At 38.5% G+C, this 13,364-nt stretch overlaps 1 protein-coding gene across 1 annotated transcript; it reads right to left on the bottom strand.

The window, feature by feature from the left end:
* Positions 1-5,597: 5,597 nt before the first annotated feature.
* LOC119254603 (olfactory receptor 226) lies at positions 5,598-6,734 on the bottom strand. Its single transcript, XM_037521706.1, has one exon. It carries the CDS (start codon positions 6,666-6,668, stop codon positions 5,685-5,687), a length of 984 nt encoding a protein of 327 aa, XP_037377603.1. The 5' UTR covers positions 6,669-6,734; the 3' UTR covers positions 5,598-5,684.
* Positions 6,735-13,364: the final 6,630 nt, after the last annotated feature.

The raw sequence follows: 13,364 nt of genomic DNA, 5'->3' as shown, positions 1-13,364 counted from the left end.
TCTCTCACAGTCTGAATAACTTTCCACTTCCCATTATGCCATTGCCCAGGCTTTACCTGCTGATTCAATATTCATGACCCCACGCAGGAGACATCCTACCAAAGCTGCTTTAGGTGCCTCAACAGCGGTAGTTCCTAGTGCACCTACTCTTCAAGCATTAAGATTTCCCCCCTGATTCTTTCTCTTCCAAACTCAAGAATCTGTCCTTCATGACTATGAACTCAATGTTTGGGACCTGAATAAAATGTGAATATATATTAACAAATGAATGAAGGAATTCCTTGGAGTTCTGGGGTCCACAAGAAATAAATCAGGGGCAAAGTACTGTGATCTAAAAGTGTCTGTCTTTGCAGGAACACCTGTCTGTCTATGATTACAAACCATCAGCCTACAGGATACTTTATGGTAACAAACGCACAGGGTTTGATAACACTGGATACGATCCCTGGCCTCAGATCTCTTAGTATGTCATGGTTTATAAATATGAGCCATTTTCTTAGGTTCTATTCCGGAGGTAGGAGGAGAGGTAAGGAACATATGAATATAGTACATAGATAGATAGGTCTTGTAAGGCAGCAAAGCTGAATTATTTCTGCTCTAGCCCTGTCACTTTATGCTGTGATTAGGGAAACAGATCACCAACACATTATCTCTTGTGCTGCAGGAGGCCTTGTTGCTCCAGCCAGATAGGATACTGACAAGCAGCTAAGAGAAAGGGCCTCACACCATGGGGCTGAAGATCTGGCATCCCTTTGCTTTTTGTTCTTGGTCATAGAGAGAAAAAAAAAATTTATCAAAAAGTATATTAGGCAATAAATTATATGTATCAGCATATTGTAAGTAAATAGCATGAAAAATTGTTTGTTTAGAAATTAGTTGTTGGGCAGTTTGGCCCACTTGACAATGAAAAATGGTTTGTTGTGCATGCCTGACAAGCAATTCAGCACAACAATTGCAGTAGGTCCTTCTATTTTGTTTTCTCTTGAAGTTTCTTGGGAAAGTTTTTAATATGAAGCTATTTGAGTTAAGGAATTTCTAGGTAAAAAAAGTTCTGATAGCTAAACTGCAGCTGGTCTCCGGCTGAAGGTCATGTGAATAGAATAGTCCTTTGATGCTTAGGCTTTAGCTGATAGAGATGCACTGGCGGTTATTCACTGTTTTAAATAATTGTCTAAATAAAAAAATAAGTAACTTTAATGTTAGGTTTGGTTTATTATCTGTTAACCTTAAAAGCTGCCGTCTAGCTGAGACCTGTAGGGGCCAGTAGTCTATGGAAAACATAATATACTAATTGTTTGTGCTTTACACTTAATAATGTATTTCCTTATTATTATTACTAATAATAAATAAAAAAAGACCTACTGAGTCTCTCGGCAGAAGATACTAGCACCTCACCAAGTGTCAGTGTCTCCTCATTCTACCTCATCCCCTTCCCCCTCAGCCCTTAAGTTTTCAGTTCTTTCGTTTCCGCCTAGGCCGTCTCATCCTTTCAGGAACCCCTGACAAGACGTTTTGTCGGAGGCTGGTCCCCGGCACTCTTGAAAATGCATGAATGAATTTGCATCTTCACTTAATGTCTCTTATTCATAAAAACTGAATTCAGGTCCTTTTCATAAATTTACTCATTTTTGCAGCAAATTATTTTCTGTACTCTACTTGATTGGCACATAAAATTTCTCACATGAAAATGTAAATTATTCTATCATTTTCATTGATCATGCAAAAGTAGACTCATCTGCAGATTTTTTGGCTTCTGGAGGCCCATATCTCCTTTCTGATTAGACTTCATGGTAGGCACTGAAGCACCAATACAAGAAACAGAGTCAGGAAAACAGTTAACACACACCTTCTTTGGTCCAAGTTTTCTTCTCAGATGTTCATTTACATCTAGTCAGTCCTGGCTTTAGCCAATCAGGGGCATAATAATTACCCTCATAATCCACAACATTGGAGATCTCCTGGCTATATCTCACGACTGGGACTAAGGGATAAACCACGGAAATACATATTATTGTCACCATCACGTCCTCTCTTTACTATCACATATTTGAAAGTCAGTGTGACTTGGGGATGGGAAGAGAATTTCCCTTGTTCTCATCCCCATAACTCCTGCAGTCCTGAGGTAGTTTCCCAGTGGGGGATTCTTTTTCTAGTGCTCAAAGCCTTCACAAAATGTTTTTTTTTTTTTTTTTTCCTGGGGAAAAAGATGTGTTTGGGGCAGCAAAGAATATGTACAGCACCAATGTACTGGCTCTTCTTCTTTAGGGCATTATAATATTCCTATTTCTATCACCAGCCACATAAGTTATTACACATTCCCACTTCCAGGCTGATTAATAACACTGAGTTTAGAGTCCGAGCAAAATTTCAGCATTGGTTTCATTACCCAGCAGTTGTGTAATACTGCACAGAGCACTTACCTAACATGCACAGGCATTCCTTCTCCTGTAGAGTGGGGACAGTGATAATCAGGCCTACTTTACTGAAATGTCTTATGACAATTCAAATGATATTCCACATAAAGGATTTGGCCATGGTTATTCTCCACAAGCATTAGCTGTTATTAAATTATGTCATATAGTGCTTAATCATGTTTACTCAATTATGTTACTCACATATTTTCCTCCCTGGGCATTTGCAAAAAGACATTTATTCATTCTCTGTCTTTGACTCACATTTTCAGGTGTAATCTGTGCACTATAGCTCCAATGTCCTTGAGCTCAGGATTATAGCTTTTGTTAGCTTCAGATACTCACCAAGATCCAGTTGTTCCCTCCTGAAAATGGAAATCAGTCTGATATTTGCATTGATCGTGGGAAAGCACCCTGATCTGCAGTTCCACACATCCTAGAGATGTATGTCTGATGTCTGCTTAGGTAGGTATTGCAGGAGCAATACAAGAAGACAGAAACAGAGGCCAGAGAATATATTAACACACCTATCTTTGGTCCAAGTCTTCTTCCCTGGAGGCTCACTTATGTCTGGTCTGCCTGGCTCTAGGGAGACTATGTGCACTGCCAAGACTATGGCCAGGGGACATGGACAGGGAAGGAGCACCTCTAGCCACTTATCTTGAACTATGTTTAGCTTTTCCTGTGAATATTACATATTTGATTCCTTTTACACCTGTATGCTAGGTGAGCAAATACTAAATAACTTAAAAACCAGCAAGAGTAACCTAAGTTAGTTAACATACAAGGTTTCATCACTGAGGTGTTAGTGTAGATTCATGACAGGAAGAGACACTGGAAGTAGAATTATGGGGTGTAATTAGATGATATGATTCTTAAACTAGGTTTCATCAGTTTTTAAGATTTTGACTTCTAAAATGATCTTTATTCTTCAGTTTATTAATTTTTAAAATTGCATGATTATAGTATCTTTGTCAACATATCATTGTTAGATCTGAAAGTAATATGCACATCAAATCAGTTCAAGAACTTTTTATCATAACTACACCAGTGAAAACTAATAAATCTGGGGCATTGGTGCCAAATTCTCTCTCTTTTTATTTTGTGTAGAAGACCTGGTTATAGGCCAGAGCTGGAAGGGTGAGAGGATTCACCAGAGACAGAGTGGGGAGTGAAACAGGCAGATCAACTGAAATACACTGCCTGTTCTCACTGAGGAGAACACCAGGTGAGACAGAGAGGAGAGGTCTGCTGGGCCATGTGGGTTAGTTCCCTGGCTGGGGATTGAACTCAAACCGTAGAGGTGATAGTGCTGAGACTTAACCCCTACACTCCCAGAGAGGCCCCAGGTACAGATTCTTAAGTTAGAATTAGAAATGTTTTTTAAACTCAAAAATAACACATCGTATTGTAAAAAGCTTGGAAAATTGAGAAATGCACAATAAAGAAAATCAATGCCATGTTTTTACTTCCTAGAGTTAAACTGGAAGGAGGTTCATGGAGCAGCTACAGTAGTGACACCCAGAGGGAACAGTCTTGTCCCAGACTACTACCCCACCTCAGGGATGTATTCTTTACAGACAGATGGGAGACAGACTTTTGATGAACTTTATAACTGGTAATTTATAAGTTATTGCAACAACATACTTATAGGTTATGCAACTGTTTTGGCACAAATATATATGTATAGCAATTTTTAATATGCAGGGGTTAGTAAGGAATGCCTGAGATACTTGCTAGTAACCTTTAGCATGTTGTGTGAAGTGGCAGACGCTACAGAAAGATGGGCTGCAACAACAGAATATCTACCTGCAGAATAGTTTCACGTAGGTGCTCTCTACAGGCTGTTGGCTCTTGCATGATTGCAGAGAATTAAATTCCTGAAAATCCTAGTGGCTTACCCTCTAACCATATCTGTCAAGACAAATAACCTTGTGTATTTTATTGGTTAAGAAATGTTTATGTAAATAAATCTGTTGGTAAAAATGTCTTTACAGCAGATGCAACTTATAAGAATAAGGTGTTTATTGCGTGGTTATAACTACATTTTAATCAAATTATTTCTAGTCTGGTTTAAACAAGCAAATAAGACTGATACTTTTAATACTGTTACATAATCAAATCTTATCAATTATGTTAGTAATATTTATCTGTCGTTAGCTCTCTTTATAATCATGTTATTTTAATATCTGTGTAGAATTCCAGTTAATGTCTAGACTATAAGATAATTTATTTAACCACATATATTTACTTTATAAAGTGTAGTGTGTATTTGCATTTTTTATTATAAATAAAATGTTCATCTATACAAATCTTTCTGAATCAGAATCTTCTCAATAATTTTGGTTTTGGTCATACACATTACCAAATTTCCTGGCAGTAAGACTGTGTCCATTTGTACTCCCCAAATCCTAATTAAGTAGGAGGGGTTAGTTCCTGAGTCTGCCAACCATCTCTACAGTTGGGACAAACATGCCTTACTTATGAGGTTCCAAATTATATTTATTCTAATTCTTCATAGCCACCATGTGCTAAATACTATTCTGGGCCATGGACAAGCAGATGTGATTCCTGCCTCTATGCAGCTTACAGTGCACCTTGGGAAACAGAAGATTAAGTGAACAGCTGCACTTAGCCCCTAGTTCATTGTGGGCGTTGACACGAGTAAATCAGGAAAGGAAACTAGAGGCCCCTGCAGTCTAGGAGTTGTTGCCAACGCAAAAGTTTTCAGTTTCTTAGGTACTTGCCTTGTAACTTACACTAGAATGCTCACCTCATGGGCCTTGTTATGCTGTAGACTGTAGTCTATGTTAAGAAGTGATTTCACCTAGAAGGAAACTTCTAGGTGCAAGCTATTCCATAATAAAGCCCGCACACCTTTGAATTGTTTGCGTCTTCTCTTTGTCTTTTCTACACCTTCTGCCTTAGAACTAAAACCTAGGAACAAACCCAGAAAGAACCATTTAGAGACATGCTGGTTTTGCATTTGTTTCAACATTAAAGTACTGCCTTGTCTTCTGCTTGTGGTCAACCTGTTCTATGTAAATTACAATCATGCAAACAACAGGGGACCAACTTCTAGTTTGTATTTCACAAAACTACCCTGCAGAAATCCAGCTGCTAGCTTACAAGTCATCACCTTCCTCCTATTGGATTTGTTCCTTGGTAGTGCCTTTGAAACTCTAGTCCCTAACTTAGGCCCTAAGAGCTCCACTGGAAAAGTGACACATGTTCCAAGTTTGAGAGCATTTTCTAAGACTTAATACTACTCCTCTAGCCATCTCGGCTAGCTTTCCCAGGCTTAGCATCCTGGTCTTGGTACAGGTGCAGAGTACGACGTAGGGCTCTCTTGACCTCTTGATTACGCAAGCAGTAAATGATGGGGTTGAGCAATGGTACAATGACAGCATAAAGTACAGAGACCAGCTTGTTGGTGTCAAAAGCTGAGAGTGCCTTTGGTCGGGCATAGATGAAGATACTGGCTGCATAGAAGATGATCACAACAGTGAGGTGAGAGGCACAAGTGGAAAAAGCTTTATAACGTCCAGAAGTGGAGGGAATGCGCATCACGGCACCAGCGATGGCCATGTAGGAGGCCCCAGTGACAGAGAGTGGGCCCAGAAGGATAAAAATGGCCAGGATGAAGTCTGTAAGCTCCGCTGTGGACATGTCAGTGCAGGAAAGATTGAGCAACGGCGAGACATCACAGAAAAAATGGTTAATGATATTGGGGCCACAGTAAGAGAGACGAGAAATGAGAAAAACTTTGACCATGGAGATGCCAAAACCTCCAGCCCAGGAACCAGCTGCTAGCTGCACACAGAGTCGACCACTGACGATGGCAGGGTAGTGCAGAGGATGGCAGATGGCCACGTAGCGGTCATAGGCCATCACAGCAAGAAGGACACACTCAGTGCAGCCCAGGCCCAGGAAAAAGTAGAGCTGTGTCATGCAGCCCTCAAAGGAGATTAGCTGTCCTCGGCCCTGTTTAGGCCCAGCAAAGCCAGCTAGCATCTTGGGAATAGTGACAGTAACGTACCAGATCTCCAGGAAGGACATATTAGCCAGAAAGAAGTACATGGGTTTGTGGAGTGTGGGGTGGTTCCTAATTGCCATGATGATGAGTGTATTCTCGGTCAGCACCAACACATAGGCCAACAGCGAAAGGGCAAACAATAGTGCCCGCAGTGGTGGAGGAGCTGGGAAGCCCAGCAACACAAACTCACTTACTCTCCCACTCTGGTTCCTCCGCTCCATGTTGGTGGTCTTGCCCACTGCTCTTCACGTGGGAGAATAGAGTGTTTACAGGAGGCAGCAACACGAACCCAGTCTTTCAATTGGGGGGTTTGTATTGGCAAAATATAAGATATGTAACACATATAATTCACCAGTGAACTGAAGCCATTGCTTTCTTCTTTATTCTGAAAATGAGCTAAGACAAAAGTGGACAAAAATAAATTGCTTTGTAGTAGAGATAGGACAGGATTCTGTTCTGGTCCTTGGAGAAGTATGCATTGATAAACACTAAGCAAAGATGACACTGTTCCTTGAAAAACATAGGTCAAAACCAAACTAGTAAGAGAGTTTGCTTTTTTTTTTTTAAAGATTTATTTTTATACAAGAGCTGGCATACAGGCCAGAGGCACGGGAGGGTGAGAAGATTCACCAGAGACAGAGCGGGGAGCAGAACAGGCAGAGTGACAAAATACACTGATGAGGAGAGCAGTGGGAACAACAGGAGAGGTCTGCTGCGCCATGTGGGAATCTCCCTGGCTGGCCGGGATGGAACTGGCCCTGCAGAGGCTGTGGACAGCTTCACAGCCCTGTGCTCAACCCACTGTGCCACCGGAGAGGCCCAGAGTTTGCATCTTTTGACCAACATCTCCCCATTTCCTCCAGCTCTTAGGCACTGGCAACCACCATCCTTTTCTGTTTCTACCAGTATTTAAGTCATGGAAATAACAACAAAAACATCCCGTAAACATGGACGTGCATATATGTCTTTGAAATCTTATTTTGATTTCCTCTCTCTGTCTGTCTGTCTCTCTCTCTCTATATATATATACATGTGTATATGTCTTCATTTTGACAAAAATAAAATAGATCCCATTGGATACCCCCCAAAATGGAATCACTAGAGAGACAGAAAAATAAAATTAAAACCAATCCATAAAATAGTATCTAGAAACTCTATGCTTGGTGCCAATCAGCAGCAAATTCAACAAAGAGAGTAAAAGATAAAACTTGAATGTCTTGGGAAAAAGCAGTAACAGGCTCCCCTACAATCACTACAGGTTAGTCCACCAGAGCCCAACAGTGACTTAAAAGTGAATACTGTTATCAGCAAGAGATTGAGACTAACTTCATTGGGAAGTCAATATTAAACAGTTCATGGAAAGCTTTTTTATTTACAAAAACAAAGCTTTCCCAAATAGCTATTTCAAGGAAGACAGGTCTATTTATCTATATATTATTCATTCACTAAAAAGGAAGGAAAGATTTGTGACAACATGGATGGGCCTTGAAGGGATTATGCTGAGTGAAGTGAGTCTGACAAAGAAAGACAAACACTGCATATGACACTTATACATAATATCTAAAACCATCAGATTTGCTGATGATTTTATACCTGAGTTTCTCTTCTCATTATGCTCTGCTATTGGTATTAGAACATTATTGTGTACTTGAGCCCTTGACATTTCTCTCAATCCTACTTTACTGCTACTACAAAACACCTGCTTCCCTGGCTTTCATTTGCTATCACTTCCATCCTTACCATCCACTCCCACAATCTTATTTATTTCAAAATTTATGGTGGATTAACTATGTCTCAGTGCATAAGCTAAGAGTTGTGATACATGAAAAACAAATGACAGATCCTAAATCTTCAAGATCTCATAATCTAGTGGTGGGACAAATCTTCATCTTCTCATCCTTGAAAATTTAAGCTGCTGTGCCTATACCTACACCATAAACTAACTTCATAAGTGGGAACTCAAAATGACAACTGCCGTTTATAACCTTAGCCCTGATCCTTTCTCCTCAACATCTGAACCATGTGTCATTCATTGTGCATTTTGACCTCCGGGCCTTAGACATTCCTTCTTTTCTTTTAATATTCTCTAACTTCAGGTAGATGATAGGCACACTTGAAAAAGAAATTAACCTTTCGCATGGGGACTGCTAATTGGACTCACTGCTTATAGTCTCTTCCATAGAGCTCAAATCTAATCATTTCATTCCCCTGCATGAAAACCTCCCAGAGCATCCCATTGCTTACACAATAACATTCAAGTTATTTAACAAAGAATATAACTACTCTATCATCTTCCACTGCTGTCATTATAACTTATCTCTTGCTTAAGCCTACATTGTATTTTAAACCCTGCAGCTCTTGGCATATAACGAGTGTATCGCCTTTGTAACTTTCCTCATATGGCAATTTCCTCCTTATCCTTCAAATCTTGGTTTATGTAGCATTTCCTCATAGAGACATCAGTTGTCCACATTTCTTTACTTTCTCCTTGACTGGTTTGGTAAAATTTCTCTCATTGATGTTTCCATTAGATTCTGTAAAGTCCTGTATATCAATAGCTGAACCATATGTCATTCATTGTGCATTTATATCCCTCTTGTTATTGCTCAGATAGATGTAAAGGAGAAGCTATCTGTTAAATGACCTTGTATGTCTGTAATGGAATAGTGAGGAACAGACATAATTCCCTGATGTGGCATGGGTCCCTCAAATATTAATATATGTCCAGAAAAATCTTTCTTAAGCCCATTATTCCTTTATCATAATGAATGATATTGGCTTCCGTATAGTCACCTGAATCTGAGGTCCAGAATTTTCCCAGACCGTCTACACCTATCCTCCTCACCATAACCCTATGTACCGCTCACAATGGATTCAACTTCCTCTTTAATTATCTCTCATGTCCATCCTCTTTTTCCTGTGCTATTTCTACTGCCTTCCCCTTAGTCCTCTGCACCAACCAGATCTTTGTTAATTTTTTACTATTGAGGTAACACACAATTTATGGCACTGTGTATGGTTTAGGGGCACAGGCTCACACCTTCACAAATGTGCATCACCACACCACACCCAACACCAGAGCACCCTTATCCCTTTACCATATAACATTGGGTTGCCTCAGCCCTTTGCTCCCATCTCTGCATTCCACCCCCAGTAACCTCACGTTTCTAAGGTTTTTTTTTTTTTGGTTTAGTTTAGTCAATTCCTTTTTTTTTTTGTCTCTCTGTATTCCACATATGAGTGAAATCATCTGGTATTTATCTTTCTCCCTCTGGATTATTTCACTCAGCATAATATCTTCTAGTTCCTTCCATATTGTCCTTTGTTATTTCTTGATTTAACTTTCTCAATTGCTTATGGCCTGGCCTTTCTTCTACCAACCTCAAACCTCATCAATCTAACTCCACTTGTCCTTTGGAATGAAGTTTTGTGTATAAACCGATCACATCACTGATCCTAAGAGTATCTAAATTGGGGAAACATATAAAAAATAACTCAATAAAGCATCAGAATGTATTTCCTTTTAATTGACCTACAATAATTCAGTGATTGCCTACATTTTTCTTTTTCTAAATGTGCTGTGAAGTTCCCTAAATCTTTGATTTGAACATATCACTATTTCTATCAAAAACACTCATCTCTGCTCTTAGGAATACTTATTTATCTTTCATTGGCTATCACCCTATAAAACTACAGATATTTCTACAGATATAGATTGTTTACTGGTGGGTATCCTTTTGACAATAGTTCCTATTATAGAGTCACTTACTGCTTTAGTAAGTGATTAGTAAAGGTTAGTATTAGTAATTACAATTAGTAATTGTTGCATGACAAAATGGAAAAGGGATATAATAAGGACAGAACAGGTAAATTTCAGATGATAAGAATGGGCTATAAATATGGCAGAATGTAAAATGAGGTTGGGTGGATATGATCAGGAGTAGAGGAGTCAAATGGATTGCCAGAAAAGTCTGAGTGGTGGAATAATATGTAAAGGAATCAGACATCAAATGTAGAAGAGTGAGTAGATCTGCAAGGACCAGATATAACATCGGAGAGTTAGATTCAGTGCAGAGAGACTGGACTTTCTGTGGATAATATGGGTGATATTTGCTAAGGATAAATCTGTTGCAGAGACAAAAGTTCCAATGAAAGGAGAATATGTGAAAACAACTAAAACATAGAAAGGATAGACTAGGAATGAAGATCAGAAAAGTTGCAGGAAATGCAGTAATGTATGACTAAAGAAAGAGAGCCACCATAAACAAAAATGATAAAGAAAGTGGTACTGTTCTATTTCAACAGAATCAACCAGATATAAAAAGTGTTGATAAGAATTTGGGTATTGCAAGGGGGGTGGGTGGGAATTTTATGGGGATGATAACCAAGATGAAAATGCATACATTGCACAAAAATGAAAAATGATGTAAAAAATATGTAAAATAAAATTTTTTTAATTAGAAAAAAAAGAATTTGGGTTTTGTCAGGAGAAGAGAGGAATAAGAAGATGAATGTATTGGCCAGAAAGAAAACATGGAAGGGGCCTCCCTGGTGGCACAAAGGGTTAAGATACAACCTATGACGCTATCCGCAGCCACTGCAGCACAAGTTCGATTCCCAGCCAGAGAGATACCCACATGGCACAGCAGACCTCTCCTGACTCACCCACTGCTTCCCTCTGCAGTGTATTTCAGTACATCTGTCTTTTCTGCATCCAGCTCTGTCTCTGGTGAATCTTCTCACCCCCTACACCTCTGGCCTGTGCCCCAATTCTTGTGTGCATAAATAAATAAATCTTTAAAAAAAAATCATGGAAGAATCGGCCCATTGAAAAAGATTGCATCAGATAATAGAATTCACTCACTTTATTCAGAGGTCTTTGATTCAAGGTCTTCCTATGATAAGCAGGCTGGTTAGGAAAAGATTTAGGGAGTGATATGTTGCAAGTTGAAGCATCAGAACAAAAAAAGATGTTATGCAGACTCCAACTTCTCTCCCTCTCATGATGAGAGAACGGCTGCCAAACCAGGAAAGCTTCTTTTATCTTGCACCATCTGCCTGCTGTTCCCATTTTGCCCTCCTCCTTCTGATGCTTTGGGATGGCTCTGAAGCAAGAGCCCAAGAGACCAAGAGAGATACAAGAGAAAGAGAGAAAGAGAGAAAGAGAGAAAAAAAAAGACTGTGGCAGACGACAGGAAAAGTATATACTTGATAAACTTAGGAGACAGAAATTTATCAGAAAGTTGTGTGAAGGAGAAGTCACATTATCCCCAACAACTTCATACTTTCTTCTTTTGCAACTTCTTCCTTGACAGTTGCTCCTTATTTCTATTGTGCCACATTCCTGCTCAAAGGAAAGCCGTCAATCTGGGTTGATATCTTAAGCAATTGACTAAAACTCTTTGAGCCTCACAATCTTACTATATAAAATGGGGTTATTATACCTCACAGAATTGTTGAGAGGTGTAAGTATCATGAAATATGTAGAGTGCCTGGAACAGGATAAATGCTCACTAACACTAGAACTGCTTTATCTCTTGACCCTCACGCGGGTAACAACTTTTAACTCCTTGCATTTCTTGAATCCATAGAAGGAGAACAAATTTGAGAGTTAGAAATTTGGGGTTTTAGTTTAATGTTTGTAAATGATATTTTGTTTAATCTAAGATTTTGCTGTATGTCCACTTATTTAATACAAAATGATAATAACATATATTACAGATATTTTGAGGATTAAATTAAATAATTCCTCAGGACACAGTAAGCAGTGTAAGTAGAAGCTAATTATGAGAGTTCCCAGTCACATTTCTTGTGTTCTGCTCTATGACCTTGCAAAAATTAACCTTTCTGTGCCTACATTTTCTTATCTGTAAAATGTTACTAGTGAGGAATATAGCTTCTTCTCAAAAATATATAGCTTCTTCAAATATAGCTCAAATATAGCTTCTTCTTTTAAAAAATAATATTAAATCTATTATTTCACAAGAAGACTAATAAATTTACTGAGCATCTCCATAGAAGTGATATATTGAAGCAACCAATAGGAAAACTGGTATCAAGAATTCTGTCTTTGAAAATAAGGTGCTATTATTTTGTAACTTTATACCCCAGTGGCTTTGTTTTCCTATTATTAGAAAATTAGGTTTACATGTATTTTATATCTTATAATTTTATTTGAATAATTTATATCTGTTATATTAAATATTTGGGTATATATGTTCTATGCTAATGTAGGATGCAGTACTATTTTCTAATTTACACAGAAACCCTGTTAGTTAGATGTGGCCTTGGTTAGATACCTACTGAAGTCTGTATACCTTACTCAGAGCACTAATCATTTACATATTCCCTATTAAGTGCTTCAGTATTTCTTAGCAATCAGCACATCACTAGCTTGTAGTAGAGGCTTAAAATCTTATTGAGTCAATAAATAAATTTTAAAACTTTGGTTAACTTCGTATGGTTGAAGACCACAACTTAGAGGAACAGTTGCAAATGAAGACAGAAAAGTAAAAGGAGCCTTTTTAAAAAGGATTTATGCTTTGATAAGAGGCTATCACTTTATTCCATATGTTATAAGCAGTCCTTAATAGGTAGTCCTTGCATAGAGCCGTCCTTGAGTAGAGGTAGATGAAGATTTTAATTCGGAAATATTTCTCCAACATCAATATAAAAGATGAGGTAGAGAGAAAACCTAGAGAAAAAGATGAGATAGGAGAGTTCTGCTATAGGGTAGATGAGAAATAAAATTCAACTTAAGGTACTAATGAATTAGTACAATGATGGCAGAGTGAAAATTCTAATTTGGGAACTGAATAATATAATAGTGGTAGTGCTCAACAAGATGGAAACACAATGAATATAGAAAAGACTGAGAATTTATCTTCTAGACTGTTCTATTGTTTGATTATATCATC

Source organism: Talpa occidentalis, unplaced genomic scaffold (genome assembly GCF_014898055.3).
Source record: "Talpa occidentalis isolate TD23 unplaced genomic scaffold, MPIMG_talOcc4v2.1 talOcc4.3, whole genome shotgun sequence".
Classification (NCBI taxonomy): Eukaryota; Metazoa; Chordata; class Mammalia; order Eulipotyphla; family Talpidae; genus Talpa; species Talpa occidentalis.
This window is presented reverse-complemented; position numbering and strand designations above follow the sequence as displayed.

What these genes read in the sequence shown, in the direction of transcription:
- LOC119254603 (XM_037521706.1), bottom strand. Translation starts at nt 6,668, where the DNA reads ATGGAGCGGAGGAACCAGAGTGGGAGAGTAAGTGAGTTTGTGTTGCTG.